General features: G+C 36.8%; 1 protein-coding gene across 1 annotated transcript in view; it reads right to left on the bottom strand.

Moving 5' to 3' along the window:
• Positions 1 to 27,880, bottom strand: part of REV3L (REV3 like, DNA directed polymerase zeta catalytic subunit) — a 123,832-nt gene that overhangs the window by 41,041 nt on the left and 54,911 nt on the right. Inside the window, exons 5-13 of the mRNA XM_062572642.1 lie at positions 26,261 to 26,357; positions 16,065 to 16,159; positions 15,335 to 15,439; positions 14,295 to 14,379; positions 14,061 to 14,209; positions 13,635 to 13,763; positions 11,097 to 11,334; positions 7,288 to 7,427; positions 78 to 4,272 (exon numbers count right to left, since the gene is read on the bottom strand). Coding sequence (XP_062428626.1) covers positions 78 to 4,272; positions 7,288 to 7,427; positions 11,097 to 11,334; positions 13,635 to 13,763; positions 14,061 to 14,209; positions 14,295 to 14,379; positions 15,335 to 15,439; positions 16,065 to 16,159; positions 26,261 to 26,357 — 5,233 coding nt within the window. The remainder of the gene's footprint in view (positions 1 to 77; positions 4,273 to 7,287; positions 7,428 to 11,096; positions 11,335 to 13,634; positions 13,764 to 14,060; positions 14,210 to 14,294; positions 14,380 to 15,334; positions 15,440 to 16,064; positions 16,160 to 26,260; positions 26,358 to 27,880) is intronic.

Raw genomic sequence — 27,880 nt, 5'->3', positions numbered from 1 at the left:
GCATAAAAAACCCAGAAATATATTAAGTTTAATATAATCATAAGCATACATAGACAGAAATGCCTTTAATATACTACCTTGGCTTTTCTGGAGCATCGGAAGGATTGCTGCAGAACGGTTCCTGATAAACTGTTTCTGCAAGATCATGATCCAGCAAAGTTGCCATGATTTCTTCACGACTGGGTGGGGACATGAGAGGCTTAAGAATGTGAGCAGTACGAGGTGTAAAACTTCCATTCTTTGACTGTGAGGGAGAACTGGTTGATCTTGGTGAACTATCTGGAGTTGGAGTTAATGTTTCATTATTTCTTGAAACATACAATTCTAAATCCTCAGAAACTGCATCTATAAGTTCACCATCAGGAGAAGACAATATAGATGTAAAAGAGGTATTAACTGAATCAAGTGGTTGACAGGGTCCAAAAGTGGTTTCTTTTCTAATGTGGCTTTGAATCCAGTCTGAATTGGTTGGCTGAGGAAGGTTAAGAAATCTCTCTTTATTTACTGCACTTCTATTCAATTTGAATTTTTCATTTAAACAGACCTCTGCCTCTTGTGTAGAAGAGGTGTCTACAGAGTTTGATCTAGAAGTTGAAGGATGAACATTTTTCCTCCACTGGCTATGGCAGTGGTTCTCATTATTATCCAGGGAGGTTTTCTCAAAAAGCTCAGGGCTCAGAGAACCAGATCTCATCCACTTATTAGAACTTGAAGCATGCTGCTTTTCTTCTTCAGATTTTTGGTCATTGTGACAGAGAAACTCATTTTCTGTCGGTTGCCCAGAACCAAGATCTTGAACTGCATCACTCAAGAACTTCTGGGGCAGATTCTGATCTGCTGGGACAAATTGGCTTGCAGAATAAAAACTGCAAAATCCAGTTTGCCCTATACTATTAATGTCAAAGTTGTAATTGTGGTCTGGAGACAAGCTATCTTCAAGTGAGTAACAACTTTCAAAACCAGGGTCTGAAAAAAAAATGGGGCTGTCATCAGACACAGAGTGATCAATATGACTACTTGTCTGCTGGCTTAAAGACTCCTTTTTGGAAAGTTTTGGAGCTTTTTCTTTAGGTTTGGTATTCCTAGGAGTACGAGATTTCCTTGGTGATGTGACTGATCGTGATCTTTTGACTGCTTTATTCTGTTCAAGAGGACGAGGTGTGCTCCCACTGAGCTGTGTTTTAACTGATAATGGCTCCTGTGTGACATTTGCATTCTGAGCTTTCTGCTGTCTCTTCTGGAGTAACTCCTTCAAGACAGCTAGGCCAGACTGGCCTTCACCGAAAGCTGACGGGGTCACGATAGTCCTGTTTTTATACTGAGAGATGGGTTTTGGTTGCATGGTTGTTTCTGACAGAGGCCTTTGTTTTACTGTTTCAGGTTTAAAATGTGACATATCTAAAATAAATCTCTGTTTTTGTTCCCAACTTAACTGTTTCACTGAACTCTTCAAAGAGGTTACAAAACAGTTCTTAGGCAACTGAAGTGGCCCAGGGCTTTCCTCAGATGACTTAAGAATAGAAGAATAAGGATCAGAATGCTTGGATGCCTCTGGTAAGCACAAAATCTGTTGTTGATTAGTGTCTTTACAATGCAAATAGTTAGTGGCATGCAACTGATCCATCTTTGTTGTGTCCAAAGAGTCCCAAGTTTCACTTAATTTTCCAACTGGTGGTAAATATTTGTTTTGCAAACTTTTAATCTCGTCTACTTTTGCAGAGGTCTTATCTTTAGACATACGCACATTCTGTGTTACCTGAGTTGAATGATTGGATGGGTCAAATATATTTTGAATGAGAGCAGAATCCTTCATTCTAAATAAAGCACTTTGAGTCCTGGGCCTTTGAGAGCTCATTTTTGTTACTTCCCTTCCAGATGTCACAGGAGTAGACATGAGAGATGAAAGAGGGTCTTCTCGTGGAGTAGATAAGCACTGTGTATCTATAGCCTTATCAATTTCCATCAGTGAATGAAAACAGCTTAATGAATTACCTTGGGTATCAGGGGCTGGAGGGAGCTGTGCTGATGGTAAATATCCTGTTGAATAACCAGGAGGAGGACCATCTTTCCGGCCGTGAAGTGGTTGAGAAGTGCCAGATTTGTAAGAAATCTCAGGCAGATCTTGATGTTTGAGCACAAACTTGACTTCTGCAGTAGAGCGAGTATTTCCTTTCTCATCTTTAAATACCATGCGCTTTCTCGATGATACTTTTTCAGATGTTTTTTGTCTTTGTTTTGTTCTGGGTTTCTTCTTTCCATCATCTGAGGTTTTGTCAGCCTGATTCATCTTTTTCTTTTTCTTGGTAGACACAGTGGGGCTAGCAAATTTTTTTTTACATTTCTTAACCTGAGTTTTTGCTCGACTATTTTTCCCAACACTAGAATTAACAGTCTTGCTGTTGTACATATTAGGGCCCTTACTAAGTAAAGCTTCTCTATCCAGGTTGGTCAAAATTTCTTCAGCTTTTGGATCAGTGGGAGACCAGCAGCGAGGCGGAGATGCGTTTACTGGGCTTGTGCTTCTCTCAGAAAGAAAACCTAATTTAGACATAACATCACTATAGTTGTAGTCACAGTCTTCAGCTTCAGCATTATATGATGGTGATGGAGGAGAAAGAATTGTATGAGTCCTTTTCCTAAAGGATAAAGTTCTTTTAATATTTTTATTACCTGTTTTCTGTGGTTTTCCAGCTTTTTTCTTGGCTGACTTATGTTTTGCTTTCCTTTTGTGACTTTTCTTTGGTGTTAGTGGATAAATAGGATATTTGGTTGCAGGAGAGTCAGGAACTTTTGGCCAAAAGTCCTTTAAAGGTGCAAGCTTTTTATATAAGTTCATCTTTTCCTCTGTGAGTACTACTCTTTCCTCACTAGAATCTACTTTCCCTAGTTTAACAAGCATATTTTTTCTCCCTCTAAATCTATTGATGATAATATATTTAATAATAACAGGTGGCAATTTTTTAGACAGTTTTCTACGTTTTCGAGACTTCTGAGACCCATCCAAACTTTCAATACTTTCTATGGGCTGAGGTAGATTAATTTTTGAGTTGTGTGCGACAAAGCTTGATTCACTGTCTTCCGTCTCATAAGTTACCTTCCGTTTAGTTCGTAGCGTGTATTTATTCCCGCATAACCCAAATGACTGCTCAGTTTCAAGGGAGCCATCTCCAAACTGACAGTCAGTACAATTAGCAGTACTTGTAGGCATTTTGTTTTCAAAAGCCTCAAGAGGAACTTGAACTAAGTCACTAGGTAAAGCACTATCCTTATCAGGAATGTTACTGCAAGCATTACCTTGTGTATAGCAGCTTTCCTTCATCGATGCAATATCATTTAAACTTGCAGGCTCCTGATGACTTATAAAACTGAGTTTCTTTTTATTCAGTTTCAACCTGGATTGTTTGTTGCCTTGCTGTAATTTGTATGTCACGGGAGCTAATTTTTGTGGTCGACTGAGACAATTAGAAAGAACAACACTAGGAAAGAACATATAATGTGCTGCTTGCTGACTAAGGCTTGGTTTTTCTGCCTTATGCTCCTGAAATTCTTCATACCTAATTTTAAGCTTATTAAGGCCACCTTCATCAGCGTTATTTTCAAGTGAATGTACCACAGTTCGACTACCTCCTGAACAAGACATCAATTCACAGTTTTCTGTAACTGTTGCTGGAAAAAAACTATTTATACTTGCACCGCTGGGTTTTTCATTTACTTCAGAGGATATTTTTCCTTTGGAGTGGCTCAAATCGGAAAAGTTAAATGAGTTTTTACTCAACATGCTGTCACCAATGTGGCGGCCCATATGCATAAAAGAGGCATCCTTTTCAACCTTTCTGATGCTAGTGTACTTCCTACTAGGTATCTGTCTGCTCACTGACGAAATATCATCTTCATACTCAAAAATATTTTCACATGAAGGAACTGGGAGAATGTCTTTCTTGTTACTTTCTTTGTGTGAGTTTTCTGCATGGGTACTATTGCTAAATGATGTTGGATACTTTGCTGTGTAAGTGCTTTCTTTTGTAAGAGAATGGACAGAAAGTTCAGGTCTTGCTTCTGTGTTTGGTTGCGAAAGCTCTTCTACTAAGTCTTCATTGTTCAACACGTGGTTAGAAAGGGCACTTGTGTGTTTACACTGAAAAGTAATTTTAGCAGAAGATGGGGGTTCTAGTGTAGCAGCATCTTTGTGAAAGATTGAGGTCTTTACAGACATTTTGCTTGTTGCAATGACGGAGGAGTGAGTTCGAGAACTTTCATTATTCAAGGGATTGTCTGAAATGGAAGACAGGCAGTTTTACTCTAGTTTTCCTTTAAAAAATAAATTGAAGTCATTAACAATTTTAATAATACTCTCATGAAGGCCATCCCACACAAAGAAGAAACAAACATCTCATAAATTACATTCCATTTATGATCATGACCACTACAAACCCTAAGTACATGAGTTGCCTTATCAAGATCACATCACTAGTACATTAGTCTTACAGTCATTCTGTTTGTTACTCCTAAGGAGTAGATTTGTACACATTTGGCAAAGATTTCATGTTAGCTTTCTGAAAGAAGGCTTCTAAGTTCACTTTCATATAACCAAATACAAACAACTCAATTTTTAGAAAAAGCTAGTATTCTGCTTTGCTCATATGCACACACATTGGCTCTGAAAAACAAGGAACCTGTTTAGATGACTCCATTTCTCTATGTAGAGAAGGCATTTCACATAAAGCTCAAGTATGACCTTAAAACAAAACAAGTACTTTGTATCAACTCTCCTGTATGCTAAGTGTAAGGTAGTTTGCTGCACTTTTAAACCATAGCAAATCACCAGCTGTTCAGGTGTTTATGTGAGAAGCTAGCACCATTCAGTTACCATAGCATAAATTCACATCCATGCATTGACATTCCGACATAGATTTGCCAGGAGCATGTGCTGTGGTAGCTGTCCTGTACAGACAGACTCATCACATGATACATGGGATGCTTTTCCTCTTTCACTGATGAGGTCATGTTTTCCTCACATTTATGGCAGGGTAAGGGCATGCACGCAGGTGGCAGTTAACAAATTTACAACTGCTCTTCAGTAACTGTGAGCTTGTTCATAGCCACAATAAACACAAAGTAATTTGAAGAAGCTTTTTATTCTGCAGAGATCCAGTCACCACAATGTCCTGGTATACAAGTAGTTTGTTCATATGTTCATACCTTTAGTTGAAATGTTGAAGGAGGAGAGAAGCTACAAAACGTGATGAGTGAGCTAGAAGCATGTGCTGCACACTGTTGTACTAGATAGAGTATCCTTTGGCCTTTTTTTCCTAACCTAAACCCATTTTGCGGTCATATGAGATTCATACTGAATTCAGTTTAGCAATTTCTGAATTCTCTGGTGATAAAAATAAAAGGAAGTCTCAGTCTTTTTCTAACAATACTTTCTAATGCACACATGAGGTCACTGAGCTGTGAAACACAACTGGGAGATACAGCCTATGATTCTTTGTGTGTAGCAGGTGTCCGCACAAAGGAGGAGGATTAACCAAAGAGCAAGAAAATGGGAGTTCAATTAAACAACAAGGAACACTTGGAAGACACTTGACTATTTAGATATGAAACCTAGAAAAATATTTATAGTAAGTATGTCAGATGTTATGGACACAGAGATTTGCATGTAGATGAGCACTTTGGATTTAGATGAACTGGACTGAGATCTTCTACTTTTGAGTTTACAGTATTTCCTATTGTAAAATAACTTGTACTACATCAGCTTCTTATGTCTGATTAACTGGACAGTAAAACTTACTTTAAGCTGACATTCTTTTTCTCTTGCATGTGAATATTTCAAACACTTTAAAATATTTTAAAATGTAAACAATAACAGATTCATTAGCCAAAAGCACCCATTTTTATATTAAGTTAAAAAGTACTGCAAATAAAGAAATTACAATCATGTATTTCACTAAACCAAATCATGCAAGCAGTTCATCAAGTCGTATATCAAACCTACCATTATACCCATAAAAGCAAAGGAAAAAAGCAAACAATACTATGCTTTAAAAAGTAAATGTGAAAGAACAGTTGTGGTTGTCTATATAATAACATCATACATCTCACTTTCCCCAGTACAGAATTGCTTAGAGATATAGTAAGATGTATACATTTATACAGTAATATGTGTGTGTGTGTTATTTTTATCAAATAGCTTCAGGAGTTGTTAACTAATACTGAACTTTCATAAAGAATTACATTCCTACCCGTAAGAGCAAACACAGTAACAGGAAATTAAGTACCTGCAAAACATGTAAGTTTTTACACTATTCAGTTTGTACTATGAATTAAAAAAGAAGTTTCTGCACAAAGCGATGTTAACCATAAATTTCAAATTTTAAAGTCAATGACATCGGACTAATCTGCTGTTTCAGAAACAAAGAGGAATAATTACTGTTGTTTAGACTAAGAACAAAAATGAGCTTAATACTGAGAAAACCCTGGATACAGAAAAATGTTTTTCCCCCAAGATTCATATATTTTTCATTATTTCTCTCAACAGAACTTTATAAAGGTGAAAATAGATAGCTTGTATAATTAAACAGATAATATTTATGTATTTATCTAATCTCAAAGTATGTACTCTATTAACTACACTTATTCAAGAGAAAACAACAGGTTATAAAGGAAGGCAAGAGATATCTCAACAAATTACTTTTTTAATAGATACTGAATGATAGTTTCTTCTGTATCAGCTGTGCCACTGCATAGTTTTAACTCATGCAATCCCAAGATGTGAACATGTAATCCGCTGAATGAAGCATATGCTTAAACAAAGGCTCACTGTATTTTTAGCATGAGTGGCAAATACTTGCAAAGCAAAATTAATCATCTAGATTTAAAAATTAATACATTCACTATTTACAATGAAATCCCAGGAGAATAAATGATCCTACAGAATCATTAACTTCAACACCATATTTGCAAAGCAATTTTAATATAGTAACAGAAAAATACTTCTGGCAAAAAGTTAACTTTACCTTTTTCATAAAAGTATTTAAACAATGCCCTCTTTCAGACTGTAACAATAGGAAAAGCAATTCTCATCATCAGTAGAGGGCACTGAAATTAAAATACTGTCAGCTTATAAGGAAGATATGCTGGGCCTGCTACTGCATCTGTTGAGAGAACTTCTTTCCAATTAAGACAAGAATTGAAGATTAGCCCTTTTCAAACTAGCAAACTTATCTTAAAATTAATTGTGACCCAAGTAGTAATTCAACTTCCAAAGCTGTTTTACTATTTACTTACCACCATTTTCATCTGCAGTCCCATCTAACTGAGGTATAGAGAGATTAGTTAGGAGTATATTGTTACCACTCCACTCCATTTCTTCCTCTGAAGATGAATCCTCTTCTGATGAGCTTCGATGCATATTTTTGCCTGCTGACCTAGAGAAAACAACGGAACCAATTAATGAAGAATATTTCTATTGGAAAATATATGTTGCCACAGGAAACCTCAAAATGAACCTGGTGCTATATGGTTGTGTAATTTGAGGGAGCAGAGGGGAATCAACATATTTCTTACCAAGAAGCTCAAAATATTATTCAATTTTGTTACTTTAAGAAGCAAGAGTAGTTTTTTAAAACTTGTACCGAAAAACTGTAGTACCCAATTGTTTAAGTTAGAAGGCATTTAGATACTTATTTTTGTTTCAGTTTTACTGAAAATTAATTGCATTGCCTGAGAATGCTTGAAATATGATGGCTATTCAACATGCTTTCAATTTAGTTCTTTGAAAATTAAAACTTTTTTTTCAAGGAATCTTTCTGTATTATAACAATTCTCTCTCAGCAGCTTAACTAAAATACTATCACAGAAACTGAAGGTGCATTTCTATCCCTCTTCGATCATTCTGAAGAAGCTGCTATTGTTAATTTCTAAGCCACTCTATGTTAAACTGTTCTACTCTGCCATTTTTACAGTCATAAATCTGCTAGAAAAAACAGAAAAATCTGAAAATTTCATCAAACTTTAAGGTGGCACAGCTACACTGGGGTGGGGGGAGAGGAGAATAGAAACACCATAAGTCCCTCCTACAAATTAAACTCTAGAAGCCCTGAGGAATTGGATTTCTTTTTCTTTGAAATAAAGTGTGAGGTAAACACGATTCTTCATAGAAACAAACTGTTCTGTGGCTCTAAGGGAGAAGTCTCAACAAATATTCAGGAATTTAGTATTTTTTTTAAAGATACAAAATCCCCTTATCCTAGTAAAGAAATTTTCAAACTGTTACATAGTTAAATGTATCTATACGTTATTGTGCAGTACCTTAGAAAGTATAAATATAGAGGACATGAAGTCACAGAAATGAAAAAACAAAAACCCAAGCCTGGAGATTCTACTTTTGAAGAACAAATATCTCTTATCTGTGGAGTTTAACTAGACATGGATTATATGTATCATAACAACATAGACCTCTGAATGTGCTCAGCACAGATCCAGCTTGGATCCAGCCATGCTTATTATTTTAGGAACAATAGGCTCAAATATGACTGTTATTTCTAGGTTAATTCAAGTCTGGACGCAGTATGGCTTGGAATTGGGACCTAACTAACAAGCCCAGCTGGGTCCACAGAAGCCACAAGCTAAGCCAGCTTGGTCCTCCATTTTCTGTATTCCCAAAATACAAAACACGGGGGAGTACAGTGCAAAGACATTCAGGTATATATGCAAATGGATAACAAACTGGGGAGGGGGGAACAATCAATACTCTGGAAGATAAGGCTGCTGTTCAGAGGGACCTTTACAGGCTGGAGCAGGAGCCATGTGAACTTTAACAAAGGCAAATCCAAAGTCCTACCTATGGGATGGAATAACCTGATGAACTGGCCCAAGTGGAAGGCTAGCTGGCTAGTAGCTATGTGGAAAAGGATGTGAGAGTCCTGGTAGACAACAAATTGAACCTGAGTCAGCGGTGTGCCATTGCAGCAAAAAGCATTCTGGGCTGCGCTAGCAAGAGCATAGTCAATTTTAGCAGTTGTGAGACTTCCGCTGGAGTAGTGTGTTAGTTTCAGGCTCCCCACTAAAAGATACAGGTTTATGAACTGGAGCAAGTCCAACAGAGAGTCATCAAGATACCTGAGGGCTGGTGTACATGATATGCAAGGAGAGGCTAAGAGAACTGCACTTGTTCACCCAGATAAGAAGCTAAGGTGAGATCTTACTGCTATCTTCAACTACCTAATACAAGGAAATAAAGAAGATAGAGACAGGTTTGTAAGAGCACAGTAATGTGAGGAGAGGCAATGGACACAATTTGCAGCAGAAGAAATTAGGTATAAAGGAAAAACTCTTTGCCATGAAGGTGGATCAGGTGACCCAGTGAAGCTGTGGAATCTCTGTCTTTAGAGACATTCAAACCTCAACCCTGAGCTATCCAAAGCTGCTTTGACCACCGGACTAGATGACCTGCAGATGTACCTTCCAACCTGAACTATCCTACTATCCTGAACATGAAGCAAAACTTTGTGAACTCTAGTAAGCCCAGTTACACTTGAACTGTCTTTTGCAGAGAGCAGCCTGGACCTTTCTGCAATCAAGCCTATGACTTAAGATTTCAGGAAGATTTGTCTCTAACACAGCACAATAGCCCCATATGAGTGACTACTCAAGAATGAGTTTAAGCCTAGCTGAGCTTTTAGCTCCAGTTCAGTGCAAATCAAACCTAAGATGTTTAATTCAGTCACTACAGCTTACTACTCCACTATCATACGCTATTTGATATAATGGAAGGCTGGGAAATTCCCAATAACAAAAAAGTGACAGTATGGATATTGTAGGATGCATTAGGAAGCAATATAAACAACAAGTCTGAGAAGAATTAGGTTGGATCTCAAACTGGCTCTTTATGCATGAGCAAAATCAGGTGGAGGCTAGAGATAACCATGCTTTTCTTCTGAAGTTGGTCTAAATTCTGCAGAGATCACAGTGACACAAAACTTGTAATTCCCTCCAAACATGGGCTGACACCATGTGGAAGCACCTGGTATGTACATTCTCCCCAGTGCTTTCTGCCTGTGACAAAATTTAGGCATACATGAGCTAGTTATACTTGAACCCACTCACCATGTCTGATGAGTATTTAAATTAGATTTTTTTTTTGAATAAAAACTGTTAACTGCTTCAGGATCTTACTCAACTCCAGAAGTTGTACAGTCGTGCTCATGTAGAACTGTGCCTGAACTAATAAATTCTGCAAGATTTAAGTTGGTTTTACACAGACACTGCCATTAAACTGAAGCTTAATATTAAGTGGTTTAGATGGAAATTTCCAACTTCTGTAGAAATGGTACAATATTTTCAGAGTACTGTGAGAGGAAAAATAAAGAAAATTAAAGATTAAATAGAAAAGGGTCTTTACAGATGAAGCATATCTAAGTAGAAGACCACCTTTTTGTACGGCTTGAGGAAAGAAAACTTTTGAGTATTTCTGTGCCTCTCTTCCTTTCCAAATCAAGAGTATAATTACAATGCCTGAAGTAAAGAAAACAAAAATGTTGTGTGTGTTATGTTCCTTACATCTCTCAGATGGAATTATAAATACTGGAAGGTCTGTCCAAAGTATGAGTGACAGGAAACTGGATACAACTTCTTTCAACGCCTCTCAGTGCAGATTTGAAAAAAGGTCATTACGACCTGAGAAGGTGTTCCAAGAATCTTAGCTTTAAAATATTCAAGCTGCTGATCTTTAGCAGTCCAGCAGAGTGAGTGGTATTCACGTTTTGATTTTTTTTTTTTGATCTAAAATTTTCGTATCTAGACTTGCAGGAAAAAAAGATACTAATTTTTTCTCAAGCAGCAAACCAAAAGCTTAGGTCCAGCCAAGCCTAAACATTTCATCCATATTTGCATGTAATACTGATGATTCACAGCACCAGCTGAACAGCTGCATTCTATCTCAGATACGCAGGGATTTTTCCAATGTTTTCAACAGAGATCCCTCTATAGTTCACAGAGATCATAACTCACTTGAAGAGGGGGGCAGGGAGAGGTCTGAGGGGGGAGGATCTGGCAGGTAAAAAAAATACTTTAAAAACAGAAAAACACATATGTACCTTCTTTTTGGCCCAGGCTCTTCAATGCTACTGTCCCACCTTTGGGACATTAACAAGCTAAGTTCCATTTCTTCTTTCTCACACTGTGGCTCATTTTCTTCATCATCACTGTTCTGAGAATTTCTACAGCTTCCAAGAGAACGATGGTGAGAGACCGTTCTGTGATGTCCCATCTGATACCCATCATTCTCCAGTCCAGCTAACAGATCAATCAAGGCCTCATCAGCACTACTGTCTGCTGCAGAGAAAGCCCACACAAACAGAATCTGTATTTTGTTTTACTTGTAAATGACCATAGTCACTCATTAAAAAACAACTTAGCAATTTAAAATCTACTGGTTTGTTACTGTCCAAAGCAAGGTAGGCTCAAGAAACACAGCTCTCTTCATATCTGTCCTATTTTTCCAGTTTTACGATTTATGTTATCTTCTCCAGCTGTTTAACTTAGAATCTGGACTGCTTATTTTTTCATTCCCGCCCTCCTGCTCCAAGTTAGCAGAAGTTCTTCTCTCTCCAGCTTCCTACTGCCTTCTCACATTCAGTAATGCCTCACAACTCTCCTCTTATTTCAGCATGAGTGCCAATTATTGAACTACTACTGCCTTCTCTTTCTCCATTTCAAGTACTGCATTAACTTTGCTGAATCTCTCTAGATCATGTGGAAGACTTTCAATCACTTTCATTCGTGAAAGATGATGCTGATTTTTACCAACTGTTTTTTCTTTCTTCCTGTCCTCTAATTCAATGCTTTATTTCTTCACCTCCCTTTTCTTGTCACTATAGCTTATTCCTTTCCTAAGTTCCTCTTTATTTCCACACTGAAATTTTATCTGATTTCACCTATTTTTAATTTTCTTTATTTAACCCAAACCATAAACTGACTCATGCATTTCTCAGTCTTCACTCTGTTTCTGAAGTTGCAATGATTTCTTGCTCTATTCCTGCTTACCTGCTCATCATCTGACCTGATAATCGATTTATGATTGCCATTCTACCAGGCATCTTTGATATTTCTCTCTCTCCTCTTCCTCTGGCTGAAGAATTACAATCTCTACTTTCCTTTCTCAGGAAATGTCATATGATTTACAGTGATCTTGAGAATCATATAAAACAAGTCTCAACATCTCTGTGAGGAAGTATTTTTCATACTTTACAAAAGCTTCGCAAGACACCACACCACTCTTCAGAACAGAAACCTTCCCCACTGCCAGCACTCTACAGTAACCCACATTCAACTCCACTGTCTTTTCTTGTCTTTTTTGCCCTTTGTGAGGTCCATCATTAACCCTCAGCCTTCACTTCCCTTTAATATAGTCCTTGTTCCTTTTTTCCTTTTGGCCAAAGTACTGTGTCCCACGACCTCAGTGACACTAGGACCCTACCAAGGCACAGTAAAGACTCGTTCATGCTATGAGAAGCTATTAAAAAAGAAAGCACAAGAGACCGAAAGAGGCAGCATTTTACTTATGGTCACAGAAGACCCGAGTAACACATAGCCATCTGATTAAAACAAACAAACAAAAAAACACGCACAATATAAAATAAATAAACTCTCCATTTGACTCCATTTGACTTCCTAATCACTGGACCTATATTTCTCTCTACATCCAAATCCTTGCCTATAAGACTTTCATACCAAAATCTTGCCTACTTTCTGCAAAATCACTGGAAAATACTCTTTTAATCTTATTCCATCCATTCCTTCTTTCTATGCAAGAAAAGGAAGCTATCAGAGGACTTTGGCTTTTTTTTCCAATAAACATATTCACACCACACATGTACGAAAAGCACTGGTGGTTAGGGTTTGTCAGGTTTCCCCTCATCCCCACACAAACTTTCTAGCCTCAATTTGAGAGCATGTTAATCTTATACTTTTTAAAATTTACATAATGATGTACATGTAGCGATGGCATGAACTATGATCATTTCACCTTTTCTAAAGTATTCTATTTTCTACCACAAGCAACTTTTCATGCTATCATGTTATTTTATTGTTTTTCTCATGCCATGGTCTTTTGTCCTTAATAGTTTCATTCCTTTAGTTTCTTTGTTCTCAACCATTCTTTTGTATTTGTACGTTTTAGGAAATATTTCTGCTCCTGTGATTTGTTTCTCCTTATCAGCTTACTATCTGCTGGTATCTACAGAGATTTGGACTTTTAAAGATGGTCCAAAAGCATGTTCTTTATCGTGACTATGAGAAAGTCATAGCAACTGCAAGAGCATCAAGGCTAGGCAGCCAAAATGTTGTTTATTCTGATAGTTCTAGGCCTAACCCTAGGAGCATAAGGAAGATCTATAACCAGAAAAGATTGCATTGAGCTGACTTGGCAAGATGTACCAGCTTAGTGGACCAGTAAAGCACAGTTGCTTCTAAAAACGTTCTCCTGGTGACATGATTAGAAAATACAAGAGGTTCTTTTCTCACAGGGATGAAGTCTCAGCCTGCTTTACACATCCCTGGTAACGTAAGTGAACACAACAAGTGTGGAACAGTAAAAGAATCCAGAAGAAAAAACAAATCCCAGTCATACTCACTAAAAACTGTTGTCTGATTCAGTCTCTGAGACAAAGGCTGAAAGCTCTGACTATTCTCCACAATGTTTAAAATAGCTTCTTCATTAATAAGTGCTTCCTCTTCTTTATCAGTATGCATCCTACTAGATTCTTCAAAAGAAAACAAAAAGCAAATGGATAGAACTTGCAAGAGTCACAGACATCAATACATCATGAAAGCAAGCCACTTAAAAAAGGATTTTATTATTCAAGTATGTTTCCATTATTTGCTATAGCAATTTTTAAAAGGCTTACTCTAACAATTATGAAAATAAAAGCAGAGTAATATTTTTGTCTCTTCCATAACTGACAGTCAAATCTTTCTTGGTTTACCTTCTGCTAATAGTTTAAACAGCTGAGGCATGACACAGATTTATGCCTAAACAATATCGCTGTTAAAATACTCACCTGTATTCCTCTTTTTATCTTTATGCACTTCTACGATATTAGCTGGTGTACATGGAAAGGCTTCAGGAGAAAGTACCTCGGAATGTAGTGTTAGCTCAGCAGAGAACTTCTCTGATCCATTACTGTAATCCACTGATCCTGACAACGTTCTAGTTAATTGAAAACCAATTTTAAAATATGTATTAAAGGTTAACACAGAATACTACGGTTTATGACAAACAGCTAAATACTTACACAGAGAAGTCATTTTGCTTGAGGATTTCTTTAAGTCGCTTCTGAAAAAATTTTTCACTCTCTGTTGCTGGCATAAATCCACGGTCTTTAAAGTTAAAAAAATATTTGTTACTCAGTTTTACTTAAACTACCGATACACAAAGAGAAACATATGTGTCACAGCTAGAATTACTAATTATATTAACAAATAGTTCAAACTAGAAATGTCTATTAATTTTAAGTGCCAAATTTCAGGACTGATTTTTTCAAGTGTATTTAAAACACCTTACAATATTTCACATGTTCCTGTTGATCTTATCTGCAACTGCAAGTATCAGGAACATGTACAAATCACATTGTAATTACATCAAAAAAAAAAAAAAAAAAAGAAAATTCAATTAGAAAACAATTTTGAAAATTCTGGCTCTGAATAACATTATAAAGAGACATAGGAAAAAAGTATAGTCAAAATGCAGTCTGCCTTAACCAGGAACCTGTCTCTACCCTTCTTGTGATCTTCAGCTTTACCTGCCAAATATTGTCCGCCTTTTAAAAGGAAGATGACTTAGGTTCTACAGAAAAGAGTCTTGTTCATTATGCAGTCAATTCATAGATATAGTCCTCCTTTTGCAATGGATTTTAATTAAAAATACAGGGATTTGTTTATCTTTTCAAAATTTTCATCTAACATCATTTTAGTTAAAATTTCACAGAAATTCACGGGAGTTGGCCTCATGCACAATCTACCATGGAAAGCTTCAGGATAAGGGATTTAATTTTGATGGTGCTTAAACATCTAAATATTTACCTTCATAAAGTATGCAATGTTAACTCTCAGTACCATTCATTCTTCCTACAATGCTTTACAGCTTGTTGAATCATGATGTTTTTAGGCAAGGTTTTATGTTCTTAGATTTTCAATACACATACATCAGTAAGCTTGAAACTGCAAAATAATACATCTAAAAATCCTGAAACTTGATACACCAGTTTCAATTCTGTCTCCTGCTTGCTTTTTGTTCAAAGCTTTTGATAAACAACTGCGTAATATTTTTTTTCACCTTGTGAATCAGGTGGCTTAATCTGAGAAGATTCAGCTTTCTCTCTCCGTCGTTGCTTTTCATCTTCCCATATAGCTTGCAAACCAGGGTTCCTGCCAATCTGGGCTGAAATATGCAGTAATATATGAAGAGAAGTTTGTCAATGTGACAAAATGTGTACTTTACAAAAAAATAATATAATCTGGCAGTCTTTTTAATCTAATACCTTTTGTAATTCTAACTTCTCATATTTTATTGCAATTCTTGCCTTACTTGAGGATTCAGTATTATGTAAAAGTTCTGGTGTAAGTCTCATATTTTTTTCTGTATTTTTGGCTTTTGCTGGTCTTCTCACAAAGTGTGTGTGTACGCACGTACACACACGCTTACATACATAAATAAATAAAATTTAAAGTAGAATGTGTGCCAAAATAAGTCAAAGTTATCTAAAAGATCAGTAAGCAACAACTCATTATGCCCGTATTTCACTTATTCTTATAGGTCTAAAGCCTTCTGTTATGCATTAACAAGAATCTTTTTCTATTGCTCTTTCAACAGGCTATACTCGAAACCTGGTTTCTTCTATGGTTCACGTAATTCATTTTTTTATTTATAACTTTGTAGATTAATAGATCACTTCAAAACTGAAATCTGGACTGAAGTTTTACTAAGTTGAGCCTTAAAAAAGAAGTATATAACAACATAGTCCATGTCCTAAAATGTTTTACATGGAAAATTATCAACACTTCACCTTCAACATCCAGTTGATTTAAAATATCAGCAGCTACTGCATCCACCTCCAATTCACAGGTACTCTGTGGCTCAACATCCTTCAATATTAGAGAGCTATGACAACATAAATACGGTAAGTTAATGTTACCATTATATTCCTTTTGAAACATGCATATCATCACTCTTTTCTAATTGGACTAGCATCTAAAATACATGGGGGGAATGGGGAATATTACATTAATTCAGAATTACCAGTTCTCACAATTACCTTCAAGTTCTTAAATTAATGGCCATATCCAAGTCTAATCAAATGAGAATTTTGTATCTTTGATTTAAAGGGACTGGGCTTTTGTAGAGAGAAGAGAAAGAAATGGTAAATAACTCTAAATAATATGGTAATTACAGTAATAAATTTGTCCTCAAATACAATATGAAATGTTCCACAGATCTTTCCACCAACAGAACCATATGCACTAATATAATCTTCTGTCAAGAAAAACTAGCAGCATGGATTGTCCTTCCTCATTCACAGTTCCAAACAATGCAAAACAGTTAAAACTTCCTCCTAAGAAAAGTGAAGCAAAAAGAATGTTTTATTTTTCAGAAACTACACTTCTGGGAGGGCAGAGAGGAAAGTAAGGAAGGGCCTGGTGAATATAAACAGGACATTAGCATCCCAAACACAACAGCAAAACTGAATGTAACTGGCTTGTCAAAGTCTTTGCTTATCAGAAACAGATTCAAGCTTACTGCATGATGATCTGGTCAGCTTTCTGCTGTTTTTTTCAGTAACAGAGCTGCTAAGATCAGTGGCCCTCCCCCCTGCCGCTGTCAGCAAACTAATTTTAATGAGTCCATGGAGGAAACTAAGAAATAGAAGTCTTCTCTCAGGTTTAAGCAGAAGTCTGTTTCCCCTTAGAACATTTTTAGGGAAACACTGAAAATTTCCCCAGAGCTTCCCAAGACTTAAAGTTACACTGCTCTTGAGGACCTTCCGTCTAGGTCAAATATTTGCTGACTTACAACATCTGCTTGTATGCTGAAGTTCCTTGACGCACACAGAACCTAAAAAATCTCAGCATGGAAGATAATTCATCAGTATTTTCAAGGCTCTCTATACGCTTTGTATAGTGTCACTACAAGCTCAAAGATGAAAGATATGTTGTATTTAAAAGTTGGCTATCCCTGATACCCTCTCTGGAACTTCAGTTACTCTACAAATATAAAATGTAGAAGAAATGTAAAATTAAACTGCTTAGACGTACACTTTATAGCTATAAAAGCAAAATTCTAACAGCTTCTCACAAAGCATTTGAGAGACCCCCCCCAAAAAAAATGGTTTGAGATTCTAAAAAACTATCAAAAGATAAAGATAGTACACTAAAAAAACAAACAAAGAACAAAACAAAACAATAGAACACCAGACACATTCTGAATCTTTAAAATGAAAAACATTCCCCTTAAGACCCCTTTTGCAGAGGTCTGTGGTACAGACCATCAGCAGCCTAGCGATTACAGGAAATCAGGACTGAAGCTAGTTCAGATATATACTCCTCCTTAAGAGGGTTATCCACTGGCAGATTCTGTAGACTGCTCACCAGAGATTTAACTAAAACTGCTAGGATGCCTCCTGCAAGACAGCTCTAAAATACTTACCCTGATTTTGATGCAACAAGAGACCCAGAGGTTCTTTCAAATGCACTGTAGAAATTGAACTGGTTTAAACAACCCGAGCCCAAATCAAAGGTGAAGGGCTCCTCCCCGGCAGCTTCACCGGCCCCACGGCCCTGCCACTGCATCAGAACTCACCTCGGAAAGCCCAGGCAAAGAACCACTTACAGCTGTGCTGTGAAGTACTGAACTAAGCAGGACTTCCCAAATGAGCGCAAATTTCTTGTGCCAGCCCCCACTAGCCATCTGTTTTCCTTTGCCCTCCATGAAAGAACAAGCCCTTCCTCCACAGACTCAGGCTTTACTACTCAAAGGGCAAAGGCTAGGGAGAAAGAAAAAGAAAAGAGGGGTGGAAAAAAGGCAGTGGGAGCAGAAATGACACAAATTAGGAGGGCTAGTTATCTAAAGAGGTAGCACACTGTGTGCTTTTATTGACTACTGTTCAATTTTGCCAGTAGACTGGGGATCCAAAGTGTACCAATGTATCATGAGTTAGTTGAACATACCTAATCCCTTCATACATGAAATAGTAGGTCCACAATACTAGAAGAACTTTATAAGCACTGGAAAAAAATGCTTTCTAAGACCGTTAGATCACCTACACAGAAAGCCAAAATTGTTAGGCTGCTGCTACTATATTACTCTTGTATTTATTTCTCCATCTATGAAAAAATAATTTCAGCTGAAATATCAACTTCCTGCACTGTTAGAGAAAATGCCGAGACCCTACAAGGAAATTAGAAAACTATTTTTAACCATGAATAGTGAAGTTCTGAAACTGTTCAATGAAATACTGGAGATTAAAAAAAAAAAGGATAGAAAGAAAGAAATTCCACATTGCTGTAAAGTTACAGCTCATTAGCTTAAGTTTAGGCAAAGAACATGTATGACAAGGTAGGAGTGAACCTTGAGTCAACAATTTAAGCTTATGGAAAAAGCCGTAGCATATCTGTTTGGCACTTCAGGGAAAAGACAGAGAAGATTTTAAGGAGATGTAGTTATTTGTTGATAACGGTTACCAGATCATTCTATATAGCGTATTAATACAAAGTTGTAGTTTGATTGCTCAGATGATAGATAGTTTGCCTTCTGGGGTAAGAATGGAATATTCCCCTATGTTTGACTGATAGGATCTGACGACAATTTGAGATGAGAGATGCAGCAGAAACCAGAGTGGACCCACTTCTTCCTCGAACAGGTCATAAGCCACTAGAAAGAAGACGGCACTATTGCAAAGTAAAATCTTGTATTATATATATAAAACCGGGAAATGAAACAGAAGTCTCAGAAAACAGATTTTGAACTTAGTGAAGGATAAGGAAAAAGTAGAATAGGCATGGCACATATTAAAAGACAATTTCAGAAACTGCCAGGCACTTAATATTTTGAAAATAGAGAAAATAAAGTTTCCAAAATAATTTCTGGGCAGTCATACCTTCAAAAGTTGCAATGTCAAGTTCTGGGGTTGCATTAGTACAGTAACTGTAACATTACAAATTTACTACACATTTTTACTCTGTTATAGTAAAAGAATGCAAAGTAGGATATTTCTTTATTCTAAACAACAAAATATATTCTAGCAGAAGCCAAGAAGTATTTATTATATAGAATTTACTAAGAGTTGTAAGAGATCACACATTAATATGTAACTACTAATCCCTCCAGGCAGCAGTACTGTTTTGGATTGAGCAGATCACAGAACTTCTCCATCAAAGCAGCTCAACCTTAGCTGAAGTAGACTGTCCATGCTTCTGAGGACTATCCATTGCTATCACTTCCCTTCCTTCGTAGTCACACTATCAAATGAGAAACAAGCCCTTAATATGATCAAAAGGTATACTTCTCATGTCATCTACTTTGGGTACTCACACGCACCAAAGCATTCAAACGGAGACTATCTGCACCATATGTGATAGGAACTGCAAACAAGCCGCAACTTGCGTTTTGCTTACACAAGAACGAACTACAAGACCACTGGGAAACAAGAATATGGGAGAAGGCTGCAAAAAATTTGTCTGTTCCCTTCATGAAACCAAAGTGTTTCTGGGAACAAGTGAAAAGAGAGCAGAATACATGTTGGTTACTGATATCAGAAGTGTTTTTAATTTTAATACTTTGCTAAATGACACAGGTAAATTACATGAAATCTGGTCAAGATCTGGCTTTAACTTGTGGGTGGATACTACAACAGCCAGGCTCTGCTTTTTAGTTTCACTGATCTCCAAAGAATCCAATCCAAAAAAATGAGAGACAATATTCTCTCATTTAAGACAAAATGTATTTTTAGTGTTTGTGACCTATTTCTGATTTTTTGGGTGATTAAAACCATTAATCAAAATATTTGTTTCTCCTCTGACAAAAACAAAACATTTCATCAAAAAATCTTGATTTTCCACATCCCTGTCAAGAACATGGCCAGGGTCAGCAATTTGTCTTGAGAAATGATTAATACCAGAAGCAGAATTAGCCAAGAGCTTTCCAAATAATCACTATTCTTTATTTATAAGGGACTCTAATCAGAATTTATCTTTTAAAAGTAACACTAAATTCAGCATTGTTTAATTCAGACGCTGTTTTCAAAACAAACTGGTAGTAGTCACTGCAACTCAGTCTTTTTCCATAATAATATTAATTTGAAACATGTTCTTTGTCTGCAAGTCAGTACAATTCAAATGATTTGGGCTTGTCTCCATTTCACAAGCTTTTCTAAACGGATCTAAATGATGTTTTAGAAGCAGGCAAGCTCATTTTGCCCAAGCTCTGAACCAGGCAGATTTAAGGAATCTTTCAGTCAAAAATAATGGCATTTCAATTAACATATCATATTATTCAAGCTAAAAAACACTGAACTAACAAGAGCTCTTTTCTGCAGTGAGTTTAGGATTTATCAACGCAATTCTCATTAATGTTTTCAGGGTTACCGCAGAGCTGGCAGTCCAAACAGCACACTGTAAAGACTGACATGGAGGCTAATAAAAGGGATGGTAGGATTTTCCAAAGACTTTAAAAGTATCTTCTCAGTAGAACAGGGTCATTAACCTCTCGGGATTTAATGTCCATGCCTAGGCAAGCTGCTGGATGCTCGCACTAGCAGGAGGAAGGCCACCAGCACCACAAGCTTCTGGAACATCCAGGTGGGCAACAACAGCCAGTCACTCTTTCCCTTCTCATGGAAAGCTCAAAGGAGGCACATGAAAGCAGAGCAGCTTCAACTGGCACTTTTACCATTATGATTTACCCCCAATTGGGCAAAAACATCTGCAGAAAGAAAACAGAGTATAAGCTGTCCTGAAGTGCCGTTATTTGAACACAGTTGCTTATCTGAGCAGTGTCGCTCGTGTGCTGTCAATAGTTCGGTCAGCTGTTGGTTTTTTGCTGGTTTTGCTCACCTAGAAAACACACACACACGCACACACAAGGTACCATGAAAACACACAAAGGAACTGCATCTCCCACTCTCCCAAGCCACACCACATTTCCTGAGCAGCTATAATGCTGCAATTAGCAGGCACAGAGACAGTACAAAGAAGCCAGAATACGTCCACTCTCCTAGCTTTAGTGAGTTGAAAACATGAACTACTTTAGGTGATTAGGAATTATTACGACCTAGCAGACAGTCAAAGTGATCTGCTTGACCTGAACTGCCCGGTAAAGCGCTAACCACTGGGCTCACATCATTTGTATCAATTTTGCAAAGAACAAGATAATTTCATGTAATCTCAAAACAGGGTGCTTTGAGAACACCCGTATGAGAACAGGTTAGAAAGCAAACCTTATTAAGTGCCAGTCAAAGCTTTTCACAGCATCCAGGTTTCATTCTGTAGGACAGAATAGGTAGGTAGAATTGTTCACAATGCACATCTTGTTGTACATACGTATGAAAGGCAGGTTTAAGTGAGGTAGCATGGGAAGCAACCTAGCTGCAAGAACACGAAGTTTCCTAAGAAACAAGATTAATTAGAGTTCCACAACACTGTGCTGCCGTAACTAGGCCACCTGAGATTTTCAAATCAATTTGTTTGAAATTATCTGTTATACCTGCACACTATACTGAAAACAGCACTGCAAACCCATGCTTTTGTAGAAAAAGCTCCAGATAAACTATTTTGAGCACAGGTAGATAAATTAGACAACATACTTTAGTTTTAGGAAGGTTAAAGTTTGTTAGCGCTACCCACTGGCGTAAGAACAGTGGAGGATGAAACCTGTGCTCAAAGAATGTACTGAAGTTTATTTTCCCTCAGCCACAGAGACAGCCACTGGGACTGAACTGAGGCAACAGCAGACACATTATTAAAAAATTTTCCACTACAGTTAGGTTATTCAAAGCTCTCACAGACCTTGAAGAATTGGCATCAACCCACCATCATCAATGACAGCCTTGGGAAACAGAAGTTCTGTTGCCACGTCATACATATTTACAATGTTATATTGAGGACAGTTCATATAAAATGAACCCCACAGAATATCTAAATGGTGCCACTCAACTGCATTGACAGGGATCCTACATTTTCACCTAACAGATTTATAATTCCATATTCCATTCATGGAAGAAAAATTTTCAAGTCATTGGAATATCCAGCAAACACTGTGCACATTTTATTAAGAGCTGAAAGGCTTGATAAAAACATGCACATCCTGACAGGTAAGAAAAATAATTACAATAGCAAAAATCTAGTAGAAATCTTTAATGTTAAATGAAGACTAGACTGTGCAATCATGTTATTTGTCAGATCTCTCTCCATTTCCATACAAACCAGAGTTCAATAGCAGATCTAGGATTTTAAAAATAAAGTGTTTCTCAGAAACACCCTACCAGTCATTCTGCGTTTAACACACCACGTCCAACTGGTAGACTCCACAGGTAGATTACTCCAAGTCTGATGTTTACCAGAAAGATATCTCACTGGAACTCACAAAAGTGTTTCATCATTTATTATCAGCTACCTGAGGGATAACATAAATGTGTCTCATGTGAAGAACTCATCCTGTCAAACCTATTGGATAGCACTGACAGGCCCAGGTGGCTACTGTTTGTTTTTAGGTAGACTTTGTAGATTCTAGTCTGATAATACTGGCAAGTATTGTACCTAAAAGCCTTAAATCAAGGATTCCTTGGCACTAATGACTTTGGACATTTGCCCACTTCATAACAGAATCACTCTAAACTAGATTAAAAGAAAAAAAAAAATCAGCGCTGGCTTAGTATAGTAAGCTAATTATAGCAGCAAGTTAATAATTCAGAGACTTGCCAGGAGCAAGATAAGACACGTCTGGGGTAAACATTGTTCCAGAGAAGTGGCACAGTAGTAAGGCGCAATCTAATACTGAAAAGTGAGTTCAGTTACCAAAGACCTTGGCATATGTGGCAAAAGTTTACTGAAATAAGGATTTTACTCATCCAAAATGCTACTTATGTTACATACGTAACTTTTGAATAATATCTTGCATATCACATCCCAGGCATCCAGAATCAGACTTGTATCACAGAGCAAGTTGTTTTCTAAAGTCAAGAAATACCAAATCAGTGCCACTGGTTTCATCAATTTTTGCGCCACTTGCAGCAAGGAACTGGCAGATACATATTAGAATCCTTCTCTAAAACTGATTCTGGATACACACAAACCAGGATAATGGGTCTAAACAGACACCGTCATCACTTATAACACTAATAACACTATAACATACTGTTAATATACATTATAATATAATAATACAATTATCTAGTTCATACAACTATATAGCAGCCCTACATTTTTTTTTTGTTCTCGAACAACATTTGAGTCTTTTGCTTTCTTCAAAGACCAGTCAACAACCTAAGTAGTATACAAGGAAAAGACTGAGAAAGATTCATCAGACATCCACATGTGAAAAAAAGGAAGAGCAAAGACTTTAGAAGTTTGGTACTGACAAGTAGAAAAAAATCCAAACATTTCTGGGAGTAGCTGTCAAATGGTGAAATACAGTGAGTAAAACTTCAGCACTAAACAATTCACAATGCCTTCAAACATCTCAACTTGAACTCCAAAAGACTGGACAATAAAGTGAGCAGATTGTACTGCTATGGCTCATGAAACTAAATATTAAACAGAAAACAAACAGCTTCTGGACAAAGCTTTAGGATACTTTGTTAAGAAAAGACAAAAATAAAGGCAGAAGGACAGCTTTACATGCATCAGTAATGTTGTGGACTGCAAGAAAGAGTATAGATAAAACAACATCTGCTTGAGGTGCAATCATTGGTCAATCCTGCAACCTTGCCAAAGCTAAAAAAAGACACTGACAGTAAAGCTAATCATCACAATTATGGGCCCATTAAATCAACCTAAATGAAAATTTTTAGAATAAATTTTAAAGGAAATAAAGTAAGAAGGTAATCTGAAAATGGGATAAACTGCAGTATGGGTTTGATATAGAATTTGTGTAGATTTAGAACAAAGTCAAGTCAGGAAAGGAAGAGTTTATGTTTTTGCTTTGCAGTGACATGCAGGTCCTACAGTCATGCGAGAACATCTGTAATAAAAGAATTCATTTTCTATACAAAGAAACATATAACACTATCAAATAGAAAACAGTTTAAGCTAGAGGAGATCTAAACTAGTATCTAAACCAAAGCACATAAAGAATTGGTTAAAGGTGAAATTCTCATAGGTAATATAGGAAAAAAAAAGACTGCAAGGTAGATGGAAATTTCTTAGAATTGAATACAGACCAGCTTTTGGGACTGAGTTTATTTCACATCTCATTAATATTGTTTGCAGTAAATGCACGAATGTATTAATGAAATGTGCTGATAAGGCAAAGCTGGTAGCCATACTGGAAACACTGCCAGATCACAGTATCAAAAAATGAGAGCTGGATAACTGAGAACTGGAATAACAGAAACAAGATGAAATTTTAAAACAGGATCCTATATGAACTTAAAGGGATTTCTGAATGAAAGATCATACTTGGAAAAAAACAGAGAACGACTATGAGCCAAAGTGATACAATAAATGAGACTGTAAAGCATACCAGACAAAGAAGTTCTTGGTAAAAAGTGAACTGCCAATACCACTGCATGAGGAACCAGAGAGAACTTGTTTGTTTTATTATGTACAATTCAGACATCACACTGTATGGTTAACAGCAGTGACGCAGGGGAAAAGGGTTTGTAGATACACTCATAAGCACGAGTGCCTGCAAGAGGACACCTACTGCTCCTGTTGTGCTGGCTCATTGTTGTGCCCCTCCAAGTCTGAGGGCTAGCAAGTACCACTTCCTTTTCTTTTTATCTGCCCTCTCCAGATCTGTGTAAACTAGTATCAGATAATCCTGATGTAACTTATGTCAAAAGAAAAGAAAAGAAAAAAAATATATAAAAACAAAACAAAATACTAAGGAACTTGGCTCAAACAACTCCAGTCAAATAAAGGTTGAAATGCACTATGAATGAAGTATGTAGCAAATAAGGACAAGTAACAGTTCAAGAAACAAAATGGGTATGAACTGACCATGAATAAAATCAGAGGACAACCAACAGCTGAGTGTTGTTTCAAAACCTCCTTAAAGTAGTAGAATCAGAAAAAGCTAACTCGTTTTACGATAAAACTGACTAATTTACGAATAGTATTTTATGACATGGTTAGTCCAATGACCCTATCCATTTCGATCCTTATTTCACTGTTTAGTCATAACAGAGCAGAAAAACAGCAAGGAAAATACAGAGACTACACTGGATAATCTCAAGCTTTTACCCACTAGAAAAATCTGAAGCAAAGGCACTTGCTTCCTCTTGGAGAAATGAATGATCCCGGTACATAATGCTAGCAGCATAGCATGCTCAGCCTTGTAAGTGATTTGGAGAAGAGTGGCAGGATCTACTTAAAAACTGAGAAGGCTGCTAGATGTTTTTTACTATTTACAGGACCTGTCAAACATCAGACGAGTAGCTTAGCAGATGAACTTGCTGTGGTAAAACTATGTAGAGCTAGGTAGCTCCAGATTATTATTATTATTTTCCATTTTCATTTTTTCTCTGGCAAATACACTAATATATTCCTATTATAAATTACAGACTGGCAGAAAAGGGACAGGAAAACTCTAAGCTGAGATTTTTATGTAGCTGCTACTAATCAAAACAGACAAACTAGAGTACTTAGAGTACTAATCATGTTAGTCTAGGGCAAATAAAAAAGCTGTAAACTGCTATGTAAATATTCTCTTTAACTATTAACTTGTTTAACTTCTCATCAGAAGCCAGGAACTAGAAGCATATTTTTCAAAAAATAGAAATTTGAATTTGATGTACATATTCCTAAGGTTATATTCCAGTTAGATTTTTACAACCACATACCCGAAACACAAATGAGCTCAGATGACCAAAGCCATACGAAGAAACAAAGCAATGACTCCCTATGTCATATTAGCTTATTATTATTATTTTATTTTAAATATAAGGGTCTCACACCACCCTTCAAATGAGACACTGGAATCCTATAGTATATAAAAGTTGTTGCTAATAAGAAAATACAGGATGTGTAACAAAAAACTAGGCATGCTCACCTTGGTATTTCATCTTCTTCCCACCGAATAAAAGACACATTGTTCGAATTTTCTGGCAAATGACTTTTATGATATTCACTTACACCTGATGTGTCACCTAGGAAGAAAAATAGCAAAAAAAAATGAATGAAGGAGCTGTGTTCCAATATTTTTTACATATATAATAAAATAATTGCACCTACTATTTAGTACTACAAGTCCAAATGTTTCTCAAGAATAAATAATACTGCATGATCTAGGCTCCAAAAAATAATATGCTATCATTTAGTTGATTTAACTTTCTTAAATATTGACACACATAAAAAGAAAAAAAAATATTCCTAGCACACTGACAACATTAGAATTAAATTTGCTGTGGTCTAATCGTGACTTAACCTGAATTCCATCTTTTCCTTTTTGAGCAAGTTTCAATGGAAAGCACGTGTAGTCTGATGTAAACGTAGAGATCCCCAAGTGTCTGCTTCCTCAGGTAAGATCCAATGGAAATCATCAGCCAAACAAAGCACTAACTTCTACTTAGCACTCTTCTTTCTTATCCCTGAACTGAGAATGAACACGCAGTATATCCCCAGTAACAGTGACAGTAGCAGCAAGTGGAACCTGAGGTGAAAGCAGATGCTGTCTGGCTTGCAAAGAAAGGATGGTAGAAGTTTGCTCAGAGGTCTCAGTTTAAGGAAGCGTGCTCCCTATGGTTTCCTCTTGAATCTTAACTCTTCAAATGAAGGGAAGACATAATGCACAGGATCATAGAATCACAGAATTGGTAAGGTTGGAAGGGACCTCTGGAGATCATCTACTTCAGCCCTCAAACGAGTGGCCCATACAGAGATCAAACCCACAATCTTGGCATTATCAGCATCATGCTCTAATCAATTGAGCTAATATGCAGCTTGATGTGGCACAAGGGAAAATAAAAGCTTGGCAAGGGAGGGGAGGAGGGTGGAAGACTTAGAAAATTAGACAGTTTCCCACTTTCACACAAAAAACAACCTTGTACATTGAATTTTCTCCATCATTTTTGATTTGTCACATACTAGTAATTTTTGTAATAGTTTGCATCAACCTTTCAGGAACAACAAAAGCTTCTGTATTTGTTAAAGTCATACTAATCACTGAATTCAATTGTCAGAAACTGTTCAGAAATATTTATAAAGAACATACATTTTTATTCTATACTTTTAAAAGCAAGTTTCACAATGGAGTCTTGAACACATGCATAGCCAATTGTCCACTACTCGGAACAACAGGAATTGGGATATCTCATGTAACAGAAATTATACAGGTACTGCAGAAGTCACTGGGAAATAAAATGCCAAAATGCCTTAGACGCACTTAGAAACAACCAAAATTCAGCAGGCTTATTAAAATTGTCCCAGTTCACCTCGCTAGACCCAGACTAGTTCCTGCAAATGGTGCCCCTACATCAGACTCCCAAGTGTGCTGACATACAGCTACACTCGGCTACTAGATGATCATTGAAAACATAGCACTGAAGTGTGCTCTAAAGACATCCCCATGTTTATGCAGGAGCTAGCGCAAATTCAGTCAAACCTTCACTAAAATGGTCTGTGCACTACACTTCCTAAGCAGGAATTCCAGAAATTATCTAATGGGGCTTCG

This window comes from Rhea pennata, chromosome 3 (genome assembly GCF_028389875.1).
Source record: "Rhea pennata isolate bPtePen1 chromosome 3, bPtePen1.pri, whole genome shotgun sequence".
Taxonomy (NCBI): domain Eukaryota; kingdom Metazoa; phylum Chordata; class Aves; order Rheiformes; family Rheidae; genus Rhea; species Rhea pennata.
Note: the sequence above shows the minus strand (reverse complement) of the source record. Positions and strands in the feature narration are given on the sequence as shown.